The sequence below is a fragment of the Rhinolophus hipposideros genome (genome assembly GCF_964194185.1).
Source record: "Rhinolophus hipposideros genome assembly, chromosome: 16".
NCBI classification, from domain to species: Eukaryota; Metazoa; Chordata; class Mammalia; order Chiroptera; family Rhinolophidae; genus Rhinolophus; species Rhinolophus hipposideros.
In genome coordinates, this window is record NC_138062.1 from 16139836 (window position 1) to 16159891 (window position 20056).

Sequence of the window (20056 nt, forward strand, 5' to 3'; positions counted from 1 at the left end):
TTTACTTATTCCATTTCATTTCATCATTAAGACAAACATTCACTCTCCTTTTCATTTTGCTTCTAATTTTGCAAGCTATCTTTTGCTTACTTGCTTAGCAATAATTTATACTTTCTTAAAATACTAAATTTGATTCATTTTATTCTGGAGAAGTTAAACTTTATATTATTTACTTTATCCTTTCATTTATGCCACAAAGGGTCAAAATAGCAAATAATATTATATTCACTTAAGTTTCAACTTAAATAAGTTACTTTCAAATAATTTATTTAAGAATAACTTATTTAAGAATAAGTTACTTTCAAATTTTCAAGACAAAAGAAAAACCAAATCCTCAATCATGATAATATCGAGTTCAAATATTAGTCTCAAAAAGTACTTGTAACAATACTTTTGTTTAAACAGTTGTATACTCTTTGATAACATAATATTTTAAGTTTATTCAAATGACAATGGAACTAAATCAAAGCATCACAACTGCAAAATTAGGCCAATTAACACCGAATGCCACTATTTTTAAAAATTTCTAAAATGCAAAAAGGCATTTTAGTTACATACCACACTGGAATATGTTTAACATGTTAACAAAACACTGAAGTAGTTCTAAAGCGATACAGTTCATAATTAATATTTCCTTACGTTGTAATTAACTTTGGACAGCCAAATATTCTGACATAAGGTAGAAAGTAACATTTATATATTTCCTTTTCTTTGTTTCTAATTTCAATTTTATTGGTTTTTGTAATTGTAGTTCCATAAATCTATTTTGGTTTTCTACCAGTAGACGTGAAAAAGCTTGAGAAATTTATACCTGATTTTATGACAGTAAACATACATACAAGCGTCGTAAGATTAGCTTAGGTCACATTGCAGGGGAGAGTAGGGTTATCTGTGAAAACACATGTCCTTTCAAAGGGCCCACGCTTGATGAAGGCACTGATCTATATATGCATTTCCTTTTAAAAATAAATTTGCAGCCTTTGCATCTTATCATTGGTTTAATAGCAATACTTATGGTTCCATTATGAATATATTGAAGTTAATATCTTAATAGCAAGTAATTTTAAGAAAAGAGTTAAAAGCGGTCATTTTAGATGCATTATATAGTTTATGGTGGCAAACTTTTATGTATTACAGTATATATTATATTTAAATTAACCTGCTTTTCACTCAAAACCTTGCGGTGTTTGTGCGTATACATGCATTGTGTGGTTAAGTGAAACTGACAAGGAAACACTGGATTTCTATGTCAATATTTTACCCATTATAGCTATATTCAGAAGCCAATTTATATAAAACTAATGTCAATTTCAGAATATATTCAAAAAACACAATAAAACTTACTGAACTATCAAAGGTCTGTCAGCAAAAATGAAGGGTTTTGCTAACACAGTAGATATTGCATGATGCTTTGCTCTAGATTTCAATACCAGTCCTCTGTCACCAGGTGCTCGGTTTTCTTTCAATTCTTCTATTTCCCATCTTCCTAAAATATAAAGCAAAGCAGATTAAACTACAACCAAAACACTGACTAAAGAACTATTTATGGCAGTGGTGACCAAAAAGATATTTCCATGAAGGCTGATTTGGGAAAAATAAAAGTTTAAATCAGGAAATGAAATCTGCAACTGTATATACACCTGCTCTTTTTTCTCTTACCAGAGAGTGGTTTCATTTTCTTAGCAACAATTGTGGAAACTAATAAATAACAAACACTACAGTCTGATTAAAGCACTTCTAAAGCTTGTTTTGTTGGGATTTCTCTGACTTTTTAATCAATGAAATCACAAAATATGCTCGTCTCTAGGGTCTATCAACATTTTATTTTTAAAATGAGGTATTTTTAAATTACCTATGAGACAAAGAGCACCCTTACCACAAAATGTGCAGTTTGCAGTTTGTTTTCAAACACCTGGCTGGTATTCATTAGGTACTTTGCAGGATTACTGTGGGGATTTAACTTTGAAACTTGTGAGGGGAGCAGGGCTCTAGAAGAGGGCAAACAGGGTCTTATATGTGGTGATGGAAAGAGAACTGACTCTGGGTGGTGAACACACAATGTTAGATATGGATGATGTATTACAGAATTGTACACGTGAAATCTATGTAACTTTACTAACAATTGTCACCCCAATAAACTTTAAAGGAAAAAAAAGAAAAAGAAGCTCGTGAGCCCCATGAACATAAACTGCACTTGCCCTTCCCAAGTTAAGCCAATCAGTTCCCAGAACTTTCCGCCAAGAGTAGCAAGCCTGGGAGAGGCACGTGGCTGTGACAGGGCGAAGAGGAGTTAGGCCCTTTCTGGGCCGGAATTTCCCATGTTTTGGATCAGGAAGCCCCTGAAATTAGACCATGATCTGCACACAATGCATGTGGGCTACCTATAGCCTAAAAGTTGTGCATTGGTTTTTTTCTTCCTTTCCTCTTATTTAGAATAGAAAATAAGCAATTTTATATTAATTTGTATAAAATGTTCTAGTTTTGAAAACTATAGGTATTGCCTGTTCCAAAAAACTCAATTTAGCAAAAACTGGCTATTTTCGAGTATTGTGCCAATTTAAAATACTAACAAGCACTTTTAAATCACTAATGTTCTTTATAACTTTTTTCTTTCTAAAAAAATAAAAGTGTAAGAACCTTAATAGTCTTATAAATCAGAGGGGTAATTTTGGTCTATCATTGTGCAGATATTATTGGGCTTTTAAAAATGCATTTTTAAAAGTTTTCAGGTTTCTTTTTCCTTTTCCCCTTCTAATTTCATTGTGCTATACTTTTCTTAAAAAGATGAGTTTATTTGATGTTTCTCTCTCACACTGATGATAAATTGCACTATTATCACTATTAACCTGTGGTTTGACCAAACAAAAAAGGTCTTCTTTTAAGAAGTAACAACTTCATCTTTAGGATTTTCAGGACATTTATAGTAAAGAATTTTTAAAACTATGTTGCCTTGTTTGTAATTATGCAATACATATCAGCTATGAAAAAAGTACCACCTAGCACTTTAAGAAAATTTGTGACAAGGTAATTATTCCTCAAGGACAAGAGGTTTTTCCCAACTTCAGTAACTTTCTATTAACTGATCATTTACCCAAATTTGGGCAATACTAGGTAATATAAATTCTGATGTAAATAAAATTTCAAAAAACAACTTATATGATTTAATAAGACATCCTGAAAGTCGGTCACTTAAAGAACTGATATTTATTAAACATATTAGTACTTTTATTAATAACTTAAACTGAAAAATTTAGGTAAGTGACTCCCAATGCAAACCCTGTATCCCAGCACATAACGATTCATGCAGATTTGCTTAGTCCTGAAAAGATGGGAATGAGTCTTACTAAAATGACATCTGACAGAAGCCGCCATTAACTACTGTGAATACTAAAAATTCCTGCAAAGAAATCTGGTCCTGGTCTCAACTCCCACTATGTAAACAACACTGTCAATACTATGACATCCAGGAGCTGGAACTTGAAGGAACTTTCTGCTTTTCAAATTTGCTTCCAAGAAACTAAAAAGCCAGCCAGAAACAACACTAAATCGAATGTGCCAGAATATTATTTCTGTGAGTATTTGTTTAATAAGACTACAGACTAAACCTGGGTGCTAAGAAGTTTGTTTTTTGCTTGCTTGTTTGATTTTTAATTTTAAGCTGAAGAAAAAACTAATTTAAACACTGAAAGGCATTTTTGTCCAGCAACAAATAGAAACTTGAACTCACTCATAAGATAGACCACATTTTAATTTTAGGGAAACTCCATCAACACATTCTTTTAACATGCAAATGTGAAGCAAATATCTACCCAATGTTCTTTAAAAAAAAAAAAGTAAAGTAACCTAAACATAAACGTTTTAAGCCCAGCGTGCTGTGTGAGAACGTGTAGTTCTGAGGGTATATTTACAGCAGCACCATATCCCTGCAGACTTGCTGTTGCTTTGGGGGAAATGACTCTTTTCTCTAATGGATTTAGAGTGAATACAGTCCTGCTTGTTCTGTGCATATGGCAGAGTTCTTTTTGGATTATATGAACATATATACAAGGACACAGGATTTGCTGAGGTGGACAAGAGGACACTGCAAAGGAAGACACATAGGCGTAACCTGTATCTCACACTAAAAACAAACTACGAAAAGGAAGTAGATGGTTGACATCCTACACATGCTGTTATCTGTTCTGTTGCTGTTGTCATGTAACTGCCTGTTGGGGTCTGAGTGTGAGGTCCCATCTTTATGGGTAGGAGGCCATCTGAGAGAGGAAATTCCCACTATCAGTCATTTTGAGAAGAGGCTGATCTTGCTTTAGGATATAACAATTGAGGAGGCTGGTTTTAGACTAGAAGGAAGAAGAAATGCTTTTGTCATACTCCAGGAAAGTCCTGTTGGAGAAGAAATGACGACTCTGGCATATAGGACATTTCTTTCTACAAATAAGCCTGGATATAATTCTGTCAGAGACCCTGTGATAAAGAAGACATATTTTGTAGCCTTATAAATTATCCTGTGTTTTGTACTTGCTAGGAGAATACTGCCATAAGCTATAAGTTGATCTAGGTGTGCCCATGCTTGAGATGAAACAGCAGACACAAGCATAGGCTGGGAAATACTGCTACGGGAAATGCAACAACTAACTGCAGTGGAGTGAAAAGTCAACTCTTGGCAGTTAGTAAGTGGATGATGACTTAAGAATGGATTACTCAGGGACTTCCAGAAATAGACAAGATAAAAGACTGAACATGCCACTGTTAAGCAGGATGGGGCCTCAAGCCGTGTGTGTGTGTGTGTGTGTGTGTGTGTGTGTGCGCGCGTGCGTGCACGCTTATGCACACACACACACACACATATATATACATATAGTATATACATACATATGTTTAATAGAAATATCACAAAAGCTAGTGAACTTTGGGTCATATTGGTTATATTGAATATTTAAATAAATATTTTACCATCATATATAGAAATCTCCACGTTTGTATCATCTTTCTTTGCTTTAGATAAGACCCACCTATAAAGGTGAAAGCAAATGTATATTATTAAAAATAAAACCAGCAGTTTGTAGATATAATGCATATTAGAAACAACAACAACAAAAGATTACCCAACAGCCACTTCGCATTAAAAAATAAATAAATACTAAATAAGGACACCTATACATAATCCTGTAAGGTTATACAGTTAAATGCAATTTGGAATCTGCAATTTAGTAGCTATATGATCATAGGTAAAATACACTAAGCCTCAGTTTCCTCAGGTATAAAATGAGGTAAAGATAGTATTAATACTTACCTGATAGGTAGATTACTTAGGATAGTGTCTGGCATATAACAATCAATAAGTAATAACTTTTATTGTTTTACCATTATTTAGAATGGAACACTACCTTGAATTTGTCATGTGAAATTAGATTATTAACATCTGTCCTAAGGGATGAAGAAATGTTATAAATTTCACTTTGCATTCATAATTAATTTGTTTATTCTCTTTATACAAATGCATAACTATTCAAATTAATCATTTCTACCAGTAACAAAAATGTGTTAAGGTTTTTGTTATTTTGTATTTGACTGGTTCACACTGTCAAATAAAGCACTTTAACAGTTTTTACAGTTCCACAGTAGAGGCAATTTTTACAGGCCAATAACCAATAACTTCAAAAAAGCTAATCAAATCAAGAGAAACATTCTCTTGAATGAATACTCACCCAGCCAACTTTCCACTATCAAAAGTTTCTGTAAAATATACTTCTCCTACAGGTTGAGGTGTCTTATATTTAATCTAGAAGATAATTTTAAAAAATCTAAAGTTATTCATCTTCACAAATATTTTAATTAAATAATCTCACTAGCTAAGAACTGAATATGTATGTAGTGGATATATCGGTAATACAGATATAAGGTAATATGGTCTCTGACCTCAAAACTTTTATCCTGGTGGTGATAAGATACAAGAGAATATCAGAAGATGATGGAAAACATATACTGTACGTGCAAACAGAAGATACACTGATTCCTTTTAACACAGAAGGAATGGGAAGAAGTAATTAGAGGCCTAATGATACAGTTAACATGGCCTTAAAAGGATTGTAACAGGCCACAATATTTGGGGATAAAAAAAATCATTAGAAGCAAAAGAAATAGCATGATCAAAAACATATAAGGTGAAAAACTAAGGAGCATGTAAGCTAGTTCAAAATTAACTCGTAAATTTCACTGTCATGTGACTAGATGATGATATCATTTTGAGAAATTAGGAACCCAATAGAGAAACCACTACAAAGCAATTACTAGCAGAGCTTTGTTTCAAATGCTATGTAAGTATTAGCTGCTATGATTATGATGATGATGATGGTGGTGGTGGTGGTGGAGATATGACGGTTCTTTTAATCCTCTTAATACTTCTATGAAGGAAGTACTATCATTGTACCCATTTTATGTATGATGAGATTGTGGGAGAGAGCAAAGGAACTTGCCCATTGTCTCACAGTTAGATAATTGTAGGACTTAAAGATCTAAGCCCAGGCTGTCTGGCTCCAAAGCTTATACACTTAATCACTACACTAAGAAAATGTATCAACAAAATCACTTAAAAGATTAAAGATAATTTATTGACAAATTATCAGAAGATAATTTGAACTGATGATGAATGATTAAATCTTGCCTAAAGTAACAGATCAATATGGGACCTTTCTGAATCAGCCTTTGTGATTTTATTTGTATGATTAATTATGAGATTTCTTCTCTCAGCCTTTAGAGAAAAAGGTGCAGAAGTACTTTTGCTATTTTCACTGTCCCTACCCTGCCCTGATAGTACAACATTTTCTGTCTGTTAAAGGGAGGAAAATCAGTAATTAAACAAAATTCCATATAATTATTGACAGGGTCAAGATTCTCCTACGAAAATTGCCAATCTTCTATGAAGTTTACTGAATTACACCTTTACTGTTCTCTATATTTTTATGGATTGGCAAAGTGGAAAACGGCATTAGTGTCACAAGAGGCTTCCTTCCTCTGTCCAATCACAATTTAAATCACCAGCAGTTTGTTTTGCCCTTCATTTATACTTTACTTATCATACTTTACCATATCCAGATTACTCATGCTCTAAAATCAAAAGGGTCAAAAATCAAAGTTGTTCTTTCCTACTCTTATCATCTTTTGAAATTATCACCAAATAGAGTTAAGAGTGGTAGGTGTCTGCCAGTACATTTGAAATACTAACCTCCAAAGGTCCTTGTAGTACTTGTATCTAACTCAGTCATCAGCACTTTGGTCACTTACTTTCTGTGGTTCACAGAACTAGGCTTTAAAAGAATGTGCTTGTGGAGCTTAAATTTTAACAGGAGAATGAATATTAACCTTAAATAGCTGAACACTTGCATTTGCAAATAAAAAAATCCCTAAAAGAAAGTGAGGCAAAGAATCCAAAACAACTATCTATTATTCTCCTTGGCCCTTTAAGCACAATACAATTAATGCTTTCCCACCATCAAAAATATTTCTGAAAAAAAATTCTGATTGTCCTAATCTTAAATAAGAGTATTCCACAGTAAGAAAGCTCTTATGGATTATGAAGATATACAAAACTCTCCGTAGTTTCTCAGACTCCTGTTAGTCACAACCTCCTAACACATCTTAATGCTGAGACGGAAACAGAATTGAGCTTTTACTAAGTGCCTACTTCATCAACATTTCCCTTTCCAATTCATCCTCCTACTTAGAATTGTCTTCCCTCAAAGAAATAAAGAAAAGTTACTTTACTTCTAGGAGAACTGCAAATTATGCTACCTTTCCTTTTTTCTGAGGAGAACTGGCAGTGTCAGAAATAAGACTGAAAACCCTTCTCTTAGCTAGAAGAACTTAGTCCTCTTTAGCCAGTGATGAACTCCTATTTTGACAATAAAAACCTTCTCCGTATTTATTTGGTAATAAAGCCATGCTAAATACCATGCACAAATTTCTGTACTGCATGGACACTCTAAAACACAAAGCAACAACTGGTTGGCAAAAAGCAGTACTTTTCTATTTACTTAGAAAATGAAGACTATTGGGACTGAAATAAATCTTAAGAGATGAGTCACTCCCATGTATCATGTAAAAGGATAATTTACAACTCATTTCTCAATAACCTTACCTCTGAGGAGAGTTCACCTTCATTAGAACCAATGTCTTCTGAATTTTCACCCAATTCTTCCACCTCAACACCATCATCCATAAATTCTGCATTAACTGAGACGAACAGAAGACCCAAACATAGCCAATAGCCTTGGAAATACATATTGATTTATCTGTGAATTAAAAGTTATCAGTGAAAATAAAGTTGTGAAAAATATGTGTCAGTATACTTACAAAGAAATAATTTTTCCTTAATACCTCCAGTATTCCAGGGTGGCTTTTAAAACAAATCATTAAGAAAATAAATTATGCTTTGAACAACTGAAAATACAAACTTTAAATCTCACAGGACAAAGAACAATGGTACGAAACTTAAACATACAGAAAACAGTGATTACAAAAATAATATGCAGACCCCATTAAAGGAAATAAAAAAGGATGATTCCTAAATGTTTGCTTAAATTACTTTTTTTTAGTACAATGTTGCTTAAGTATATATAAACACACAATTGGAAATTTTATAATTGTAAAATAAAAATGCAGTTTATATAAACTTTAAAAAACTTTTAAAAATTTTATCAAAATTTAATGTGATAGTCTTTTGCTGAAATCAAATAACAGCTTAAAAACCAAACAAATATCGGGTTTACTGCAATCAGGTTGGCTGCTATGATAAAGTTGTTTTGCATTTATCATTCCTACAATACTGTGACAACTCAATTATCTAACCATTTCTCTATTCAAACACTGCGAAACTTCTGTTCCTCACAGCATTAAATGAGAAGAGAAGCAGCCAAACACAATTTGGCTGACTCTTGGTAGAGATACATGATTTATATAATTATGTCCTTCTTTATTCCCATTAGCATGTTAAAATCCAAGTTTTATTTCTTGGTGCCAATGGAACCAAGTAAATGTGGATACCAAAATAGTGTGGCAGTCTTAAGCTATAATATGATGAGTCACACAGATGAATCAGAATATAGTTATATTACTTTTTTTTTCGAAGCTACCATCAATATGAAATTTTTTAAAAAAGTAATTCTTAGAGGGTGGAGGGTTAGCTCAGTTGGTTAGAGCACGGTGCTCTTTTATTGTTATTATTAATTATTATTATTAAAGTGCAGTGCTGTTAACAACAAAGTTGCTGGTTCGATCCCCACATGGGCCACTATGAGCTGTGCCTCCACAACTAGATAGAAACTACTACTTGCCTTGGAGCTGATGGGTCCTGGAAAAACACATTTAAAGTGTTTAAAAGAAAAAAAAAAAGTAATTCTTAGAGAGAACTCTTAAATCCTCCAGAACATATCTCTAGTTCTGCTTTAGAAACATGGGATTCACAAAATAGCATTCTACACTCACCAGAATGGCTCTAATATAAAGCAGACTACAACAAGTTCTGGGAGGGTGGTGGAGAAATTGGAACCTTCATACACTGCTGGTGGGAACGTGAAACAATGCAACAGCTTTGGAAAATAGTGTGGCAGTTCTTCAAAAGTTAAAAATAGCTACCATATGACCCAGCAATTATACTACTTGGTGTCTACCTAAAAGAAATTTAAACAGATGTCCACAAAAAAACTTGAATATAAATGTTTAAAGAAATATTTTTCTCAATAACCAAAAAGTCAGCCCAAATGTCTATGAACTGATGAATGGATAAACAAAATGTAAAATATCCATACAATGGAATATTACTTAGCAATAAACCAGAATGGAGTACTATTACAGAATGGAGTGTTACAAGTTAGATGAATCTCATAAACATGGCACCGAGGGAAACAAGCCAGTAATAAAAGACCACATATTGTATGATCCCATTTAAAAGAAATAGGTAAAGCCATAGAGGTGGAATAGATTAGTGATTGGTTAGGGAAAAGACTGGGAACAAAGGGGTTTTTTTATGGGGGGGGGGTGATGAAAATGTTCTAAAATTGGAATATGGTAATGTTTGCACATAATCTGTAAGTATATTAAAATTCACTGACATTAATTAGGTGAACTTGAAGGTGTGCAAATAATGCTTCAGTAAAGCTCTTTCTAAAAAAGAAACATCAGATTACAAAAATCTTCTTTTCCCCCATGCAGTTAACACAACTGATTAGAACCTTTTTTAATGAGACCGAAACTTTACATGATATGTGGGCTTTGGTTTCTTCAAAGTTCACCAGTTACAACTCTAAAGTTGAAAAGCATGAAAATGCATGTTTTTTGAAAATCAACACCAATCTACATAATATGAACATTCTATATTAAGAGGTATTTTAATGCCACTATTTTTCTGGACAAAGACAACACAAAAAATGATGCGTGCTGTCATTTATTGTAAGAGTTTGAGCTCTTTGAACCATAAAAAAAGGTGTGACTGGGACAGGAAGTAACTAAAAAAGAGCAAGTTGACTCAGAAACAACAGGTAGAGTTTTTGTTTTGTTTTTTCCCTTATAGGCACAGGAATGAATACATTTGAAAATTGCTTATTGTTAATAACCTTAAGAAACTTCATTGTTCTAAAAATTTAAGAGCCTTCCATGATTTATTTAATGTAGTAAAAGGTGTTTTGCTTGACTATCAACATTTGTAAAATAGAAATGCATGAAATAGTAGTAGTAATAATGAACTCTAATAATGAACATCACTTTAGAATCATATCTTCTCCTTTCAAATGAACACACACTTTAGTTTCTTAATTAAGCTGTTGAAAAAAATATGTTCATAGTGCTTTGTTTGAGCTCTGGTGCACGAGGTGTCGGGGAAGAATTAAGGGGAAGCCAAGTAGGCAAGGCTCTCTGGAACCCTACTCTAGGTAATTTAATCTTTGCAGCCCAGGAAATGAATATGATAGGTGTTATTGCTTCCAATCTACAAGCTGAAATCAGAAAGATTTACAAACTTGGTCAAATTCACATGATTAGAAATGTGAAACAAGATTAGAATCCAGAAACTCTACATCAATATACCATGCTATCTCGTATACCGATAAAGCAATGAAAATAAATCACAAAATGGTAACAGCATATATTTTCAAACCTCTTGAAAATTTCCAAAATTTAGATTATTAATAGTGTGACACTCTGAAGATATTTACCCAGAAATGGCCATATCTACCTTACTATACAAGTGAAATGCTGAAAAATAAACTGCCAGGGGTCACAAATCATTCCGCAGACAATGCAGTTCTACAGGATAATAGTCACCATTAAGAAAAATGATATAGCCCAAGGTTATTGTTGCTATTTATTCATTTTTTTAAAAAATTAGAAATATAGACCTAATGGTTTCTGCTTAAATCTTCCGTGTTCTATCATTATTCGATGAAGCACCAGCTAACAATGCAGAATCACATCATGAAGTTCATAGTATTCTTGAAAGGCTATCACATTATGGTGCCAACATGTCATCAAGCTCCAAACAAAACGGTGAGGTTTCTCAAGTATCATTTCTTAAAGGAAGAAGGAAGGTATTACCTGGCCTGCACTAGAGCTTTGAAGAAACTAATTTGTGCAGTTTAAAAAATTGCTTTTAATTGTGGTAGGATACACATAACATAAAAGTTACCATTTAAACCTATTTTAACTATTCAGGTCAGTAGTGTTAAGTACATTCACACTGTCATACAACCAATCTCCAGAACTCTTTCCATCTTTCAAAACTAAATTTATACCCTTTAAACAACAACTCCCTCACTTCCACCTCTCCTAAGCCCCTGGCAACCACCATTCCTTTTACTTATAACACGGTTTGGGGTTATTTTTGGTGGAATCTTTGGGTTTTTCTACATATAAGATGATGTTATCTGTGACTAGAGATCATTTTACTTCTTCCTTTTCAATTTGGATGTCTTTTATTTCTTTTTCTTGCCTAATTGCTCTGGCTGGGACTTCCAGTACAGGTACACCCCACTTTCCAGAGTGGGTGATACTCCTCACTTTATGCCTTTTTGACTTGCAAAAGTTTTCATAGGAACAATCTACTTTTGGATAGTGGGGAAGACCTCTACTATGTTGAATACAAGTGACAAAAGCATGCACCCTTGTTTCCTTACCAGATCCTAGAGGAAAAGCTTTTAGTCTTTCGCCCTTGTGTATGGTGTTAGCTGTTGGCTTTTCATACATGGGCCTTATTATACTGAGACAGTTTCTTTCTATCGTGTCAAATGCTGTTTCTGCATCAACTGAGACAATAGTGTTTTTTTGCCTCCATTCTCGTAATGGGATGTGTTATGTTGATTGATTTTCGTATGTTGAACCATCCTTGCATTCAAGGAATAAATCCCAATTGATCATGGGGTATGATCCTTTTAACTGTTAAGGATTTTTGCAACACTACTTATTACGGAGATGGGTCTGTATTTCCTTGTAGTGCTTTTGTCTGGCTTTTGCATCAGGGTAATACTGCCTTCATAGAATGAGTTTGAAAGTATTCCCTCCTCAAATTTTTGGAAGAGTTGGAGAAATATTGTTATTAATATTTCTTCTAGTTAATTGGTATTCGTTTTTCCTTCTTTTCTTTTAGGTGGAGTGTTCTATATACGTCTGTTAGGTCCAAATGGTCTATAATATTGTTTCAAGTCCTCTCTTTCCATATTGATCTACAAGGTTTTCCTAAGTTATGTAGTTTTGGTTCAGCAAGAATTGTTTATATGTTATAAGGTATAACATTTAGTGCTGATGCTGCCCCCTTCCCTCCTTACAAATCTATAAAAGATAATAAGCCCAAGGTTCTGTGCTTTTTATGTATTCCTTACTCCATACAGGTTGCTGAAATCACCAAATATCATTTGTGCCTTCATGGTACATCCATTTGCATGTGTCTTTGATCTCATGTATGGTCTCTGCACTGCTTCTGGGCTGATCTAATAACAAGTTGAAGTTTAAGTAACTTTGTCCAAGTATGAGATACCATTCTCCCCAACCTTTGAAACCAAGACCAAGCAGCCTGATTTACCTCCAAAAATTTCACCAACATCATTTAAAAGCCCTCCTGAATCTCCACTGCCAGCCCCAAATCATAAATTATAAAGTGCATTTCATTTATTGGTACTGAAGTAATGCTCAATTCCACATCAAAGGTAGCCAGAGCACTAAAACAAGAAGAAGAAAAAAAGACAATCACAGGATACCCAATATTTATTGTAAAATATGGGAGAGATTGCTAGCTGATTACCATGCTATTTTTTCTTTCTCCAGGAGACATAACTGACTATATTTTCCTTGGAGTTAGGTGTGACTCAGATGAAGAGGAGTTAAGTACGACCCAAGAAAGCTAATAATGCAGTTCTAGTCGGAGTCTGAAGGCCTGAGAGCCAGGAGAGCCAGTGGTATAAATTCCAGTCTGAAAGCCAGCAGGTTCAAGACTCAGGAAGAGCCAATGTTTCAGCTCGAGTCCAAAGGCAGAAAGAGACTGAAGTCCCAGCGATACAGTCAGGCAGGAGGAGAACTCTCTTCCTTACTGGAGGATCAGACTTTTTGTTCTATTCAGGCCTTCAACTGATTGGATGAGGCCCACCTACACTGGGGAGAGCAATCTGCTTTACTCACTCTACCACTCAAACATTAATCTCATCTCAAAACACCCTCCCATACACACCCAGAATAATGTTTGACGAAATAGCTGGGCACCCTGTGGTTCATTAGACACATACAATTAATTTACCATCACAGCCATCCACTCCCCAGGAATACCAGCAATCAGAAACTACGTTTAGGTCTCTGAGGTTTTTTTTAATTTTCTATTTGAGCACTACATTAACTAATGCATACTGGTGACTAAAGCTGGGTATCCTTTTCTAAATGAGAAGGACCTAAAAACTATGAAAATACCTCAAGAAACACAGCAAAAAGCTTGAAAATAACCCTAACAGCAGAAATAATCATTGAAAATACAATTTTCTGGCTATTTGGGCAACAAAGCACCACAAAGCATTCCAAGAAGTCTGAATCTAATCCTATAAAAGTGATAAACTACTGAAAGTCTGAGATTAATGGAATGATCAGAACTGAAATCCTGAATATGGCAATATGGGAAAAAATTATTGGTTTGTACTAATTATAGAAAGAATAAACCAAATCTAAACTGGGTTTTAAACCTATAGGTACACACTAATGTTAAAACTGACTAAATAGCATAATTTTCAAAATGTTTACATAAACATTATAATGATACATTTACTCATTTATTTAGAATTTATACTATCTCTACATGGTACCAAAATAATAGCATGGGGGCAACTTGCAAAACACAAAACAGACATAAATATAAGCTCACTAAGGGCTGGAATTTTCTGTCATTTATATATTCATAGTGCCCCAAAGAGTGCTAGTACATGATAAATAGGAATAGATATATGTTTAAAAGATAAATGAATGAATGCATAAATGACAGGAAAAGATTACAGGAGGGAAATACGTGTTACTAAGCAACCAACTAGGTAGCAGCATGGCAACAATAAATTTTGCAAAAGAGTTTCTAGGCAATTGGGGGAAAACCAGATATAAAATGAAGGAGTATTCATTATCTATAAAAGTCGAAAAGCTCCTTGGAGAAAAAAAATCCTTTTCTAGAATTTAACACCTAGGAGAATTCATGGACTGAATCCCTACGCCATAGATGTCTTTAACTAGAGTTTTATGAGAAAGAAATAGTTATGTCAATGCTTTTAACATTGGCCTTCCAAAGTTTGTTAGAACACTGTTAAAACAACACAGGAAAAGAATCTCTATAGAAAAATAAGATAATGATCTAGAAAGTTTGCAATTTTATGATCTAATTTAATATGGGGAAATTAGTAATTTTTAAATTTTACTCTGCATCTATGAAAAAACATCTCTTATTGTGAATTATTTCAGAATGTTGCTATTACAGCTCAACTCATAATTGCTTTACTAAAACGACAGTAAACAGAAAAATTAAAAAAAAAAGTTTTGTGTGACCACAACCCAAAAAAAAAGTGGACATATTTTTACCAAGATTATATGGTATTCTTGTAGTTATCTGGGTATATAGCACATAGAAAACTCGCTTTGAAGAATCACAAACGAAGTAGAGAGGCAGGTGACAGTGGCCTTGTAGGCAGGCAGCCTTCTTCCAAAGACACTGCAAGACTCGATTTGAAATGCAGCTGTTTTGTCACAGAAGAAACTAGCATGCTTCCGAATAAGCTGCAGCAGGGGTTTACTCATTTCTTGATGGCTAGAAATTCAGGGGAGGCCAGCCAGTAGGTAATAAAATTCATCATTCACGCATTCATTTAATAAATATTTATGATTGTCAATGATGTGCCAGGCATTACGTCAGACACTGAATTTACAGTGATTAGCGGAACATACTGGGCTCCTGATCTCAAAGAGCTTATAGTCTAGGATGGAAAGCAGAGGTTAAAGAAATAACCCAGGTATAACATGTAACTATAATAACTGACAGAGAGGTAAAGAAGTTATGAGTTGGTAATTGGGGAAGTGAATTTATTCCGTATGGGATGGGTCAGAGAAAGCCGCCTTGAGAAAGTTACATTTAAAGTGAGATGCATACGATAGAAAGGATTGATTTCCCTAGGCCAAGCAAAGGAAGCTGCATGTGATAAAGGAGCTGAAAGGGGAAGAGTAAAGCAAGAAGGGTAAGTGCTGTTTTGGGGTACTTACTGTGTTTCAGGCATATTAATCTAATATTTACTGAACTATGGTGGAGGTATTAATATCCCATTATACATAAGGAAAGTTAGGCTCAGGGAGATTGATAAGTAACTTACCCAAGAATACAGAATGCTATTAAATAGAAGACTCAAAGTTAGGTCTCACTACAAGCTCTGCATTCCTTTCTTTAAGGCTCTAACGTTAAAAGGTTTAATAATTTAATCCTCACTATGTGGCATTAAAGTTCTAGGCTTATAAAATACAATACAAGGTTAAATATTCTTCTTATGTTCCATCTTTTAGACAGACATTCCAGTTTCTGTGGGTTTTGTATTTTAAAACTCATTTTTTATGTGTATCCAAATTATATTTTATGTGCATATATTTAGTTAAATGGCCTTTAAAATCTTTCCAGCTTAAGGCTACATAAAACATAAAAATTAAGAATTTCATGGTATCACTTTATATTTCTATGACACTAAAATTTTACAGTGTTCACACAAATTTCAGGATATTTAAGATACTTGCATTTCTTAACTAAAAAGCTCCAGGATAAATAGTAAGGCTTACTATTAGAACTATAATAATCACATGCTAGATAACATAAATGTCTAGGTACTCCTTTCCTTAACAAAAACTTCTAGAAAGAATATCATTAACTGTTAATACTTCTAACTTCCTACAGTGGACAGAACAATGATGTCCACACCCTAATTCTTGGGGCTTTGCAGATGGAATTAAGGTTGCTAATTAGCTGACTCTAAAATAGGGAGAGTAGCCTAGAGTATCCAGACTGGCCCAATATAATCACATGGGCCCTTAAAAATAGAAGAGGAAGTCAATGAGTGATGGACAGAAGAAATTTGAAGAGAGGGACTCCATCCACCATAGGGACCTTGAAGATGGGTAAGGGGCTCACAGCCAAGGAATGTGGGTGGTCTCTAAAAGTTGAAAACAGCCTTCAGCTGATAGTCAACAAGGAAACAGGAATCTCAGTCTACAATCGCAAGGAATTCTGACACCAACCCGAACGAGCAAAGTGGAGTCTTCCCAGAGCTTCTAGTAAGAAATGATGCCCTGTTGACACCTTGATATTAGCTCAGTGTGACCTGTATCAGATTTCTGACCCATAAATCTGTGAGAAAATAAGTTTGTGGTCATTATAATGGCAGCAGTGAAAAACTAACACTTTTATTATTCCTGTATTCCTTACTCCCAGCTTCTCTGAAACTGCTCCTACTGACCGAGTCTGAGTTAAGTGCACAAGCATTCTTCCGTCCTATTGCCTACAGCTGACTGCCTCCTTCTCGGAGTCCTCTTCTCCCTTGGTTTCTGTGGTACCATTTCTGATTCTTGATTCTCTTACTTTTCTCTGTCTCCTTCATGGGTACTTTCTCTAATCTTCTGTAATTACTGTTCCTTAGGGTTCTGTTTCCAGGCTTTTCTTACATTACATATATTCTTGGCTGCTATCTATAAAAGGACTCCAAAATCTTATTCATAGCTCAGAGATCACCTCACTTTTTAGTTTCAAATCAAGGATGTCCCAAAGCCTCCATTAATTTGAACTTGGTCGTTCCTCCCAAGCCTGTTTTTCTATCTCCTTAATTCCCTTTTCCCATTAACTGCACCTCCAGTCAACCATTATCTTAAGACTATTCTTTCTTACTGATCCCCTGTGTCATTTGGTAACTTAAATGCATTTGGGTATTTCTTAAATGTCCCTTTTTATCCCCATGCCACACCCCTAATTTAGGGACCCATCCTTTCTGAAAAGGATTTAGTAAACTCCCACTTTGCGTCTTCAATTCCAGTCTTGTCAATCTTCAAATCTGTCCTCCACCTTCTCTCTAGCATGAGTTTGCAAAAAATACAAGTCTTACTTCACTATCTGTTTACAAAAATGTTTAATAGTTCTCTGTAACTCGCAGCATAAATTCTACCTCTTTAAGACTCATTTCTTTCACTCTCTTCAATAGTCATCTATTTCACACATTCATGCTTTTCTATATGGTATTTCCTATAACTGCTATATTTCCTATAGTCTTTCTAATGGCTGACTGAGGACTACCCTTATGCCTCAAAAACCGTGTTTGAAAATAACTATTATTTAAAGTTTTAGTAGTCATGCAACTTCAGGAACTAAACTACAGAACGATATGGTAGAAAATACACTGAACTTGGCACTATGGCATCAAATTTCTAGTTCTATTTTTAAAAGGGTTTAAGGGGTTAAAACTGCTCTGGACCTGTTTCATCATTTGTCAAGTGAAAGGGTTAAACTAGATGATTTAATGGGCCACTAAAGTTGGCATTTCTAGCTTTCTGTTTAAGAGCACTAAAACTTATCAGGCACTGAAAATAAGCAGTAAGGCTAATTTACAGCACTCTTCCATTTCTACCGATCCATCTATGTACATCACTCTCACACTATAATTAACTTTATCAACTAAAGAATATAGAATACCTTGTTCTAAGGATTTAGGAATGAGGTCTAAACGTGACTGGAAGATTGAACCAATTCCATGTGAAGGCAAAACTATAAACTGAAAATCACAAAAAAGAGGGAGGACTACCCAGAATGATTCAATGACGTAGGGTGATGTAAAAATTTTAAAGCAAGCAAAAATCTTACGCTTAGATCGATCGGGCTTTGATGGCTTTTTCGCATCAAAAAGTTTCAATAAAAATTAACTCTCTTCTGAGACCTCTGCCCATGGCCATTCGAGTTACCTTCCCTCCCCCCCCCCTTTCTGAGCTTTGCTGCCATTTGCTTTTAAACCCCAAACAAATGACTCTTTGTTGCTTGGGGAGATGCTATACACAAAATGAGCTCCAGTGTCTAATCATCACCAGGCTTTCGGCGATAATGAGTCTCGAGCAATTAGGGCTTCGCTGGATTTAACCCAACCCTCTCCCTCCGTCCCAGCGGCGCATCCCATCTGCGGAGTGGACATGAGGCCCAGGTCACCACCGCCGTGAGGGTGGGTCCCTTCCCGTTACAGAGGCGGGGAAAGTGGAAACGGCCTCTTCGGTTCCTGGGAGACGCAGCCGCAGGGACGGGCGGCGTGGCCACCGTGCACCCCCCACCCGCTGCCCCCGGCGCCTCGGGAGCGCGCCCCGGGCTCGAGCGTGGAACGGGCTGAAGTGGTAACCGCTGGGTAACGGACCGGGGCTGGGAGGGGACCTGGCCTTGCCGGGCCCTTCCGAGCCCCAGGGCGGCAGGTGGACACAGGTGTCCCGCAGGACCATGGCCACGACGTGGCACCCCCTCCCACCGCGGAGGGCTGGCCGTCCTACTCCCGAGGTCGGGAGCGCCCCCCACAACCCGCCCGCGCACCTCCAGCCCCGACCTCAGCATCCGCCCCCCCCCACACACTGGCCGCAACCTGTTCCGCCGGGCGAGTCGCCAGAGAAAGGGGTGCGGCCAGGACCCCCCCCCTCGGGGCAAGGAGCGAGGACTCCCGATTCCTCGCCCCAGGCCGAGCGCAAAGGGCGGCCGGAACGCGGCCTGCTGCCCACGCACCTGTCTGGCGGGCCTGTTTTCGGCAGTGGCAGCTCAGATGGCCGAGTCGCTGCCACTTAGTCCCCGCGTCTCCACCCGACCAATCCCGCCCGCGGCCGCCCAGCAGCGACTGCTAACTGCGCGTGCGCGTGCGGCCGCGGCGGGGGGGAGGCTGCGCCCGAGGCGCGGGGCGCGCGCACCTGCCCCGAGGGGCTCAACGGCCGCGGCGGCGCGCGGCTGGGCGGCCCTGGTCTAGTGGACCCGGCTCCAGGGTGGGCGGGGGTCCTCGTTACCCGCCCTAGGGCTTTCCTTCCCGCCCGGCGCCAGCGCGCTCTGCAAACAGTGGCGTTCTGCCTCCTGTTGCACACCTGGTGCTGAATTTTATGTAAATCAAGTTTTTGAAAAGCGTCCAGGTAGGACCCCAGGCTTTTCCTAGAGTTCTATATGGTACTAGGAGAACTCTTAGCAGCGAAGTGAGCGGCGACGTTTCCTGTTTCGTTGGATGTGTGGGATGCAGATGTTGTAAATGCTAACGTAATAAATGCTTTATTTCTTATCAAAATACTATTAAGAATTGCTAACATTTATTGTGCTCACTGTGTTCTTAGGGGTTTTGCATTCGTTATTTCATTTAACCACAAGAGTCTAGGTAAAGAAACCGAAGATAATTACTTGCCAGAGCCTTTGACTAGTAAATGTGGAAATAATAGGTTCAGATCCAGGCCTGTCTCTTTCAGAACCTGTAGTTTTAACCAACACACTAAAATTAAACATACAGCGTAAATGCACTATTGAATCACA

The 20056-nt window shown here is 36.5% G+C and overlaps 1 protein-coding gene across 5 annotated transcripts in view; it reads right to left on the bottom strand.

Moving 5' to 3' along the window:
* The window catches only part of CLGN (calmegin), a 39250-nt gene extending 19848 nt beyond the window's left edge, over positions 1-19402 (bottom strand). For 2 of the 5 annotated variants that reach the window (XM_081077803.1, XM_081077802.1), the window contains exons 1-5: positions 19277-19402; positions 8138-8291; positions 5709-5782; positions 4954-5012; positions 1345-1486 (exon numbers count right to left, since the gene is read on the bottom strand). In XM_081077803.1, coding sequence (XP_080933929.1) covers positions 1345-1486; positions 4954-5012; positions 5709-5782; positions 8138-8281 — 419 coding nt within the window. In that variant the 5' untranslated portion in view covers positions 8282-8291; positions 19277-19402. Of the gene's footprint in view, positions 1-1344; positions 1487-4953; positions 5013-5708; positions 5783-8137; positions 8292-19276 lie in introns of those variants that run through there. The other 3 variants (XM_081077805.1, XM_081077804.1, XM_081077806.1) reach the window with 2 other exon arrangements.
* Between the last annotated feature and the right edge of the window lie 654 nt (positions 19403-20056).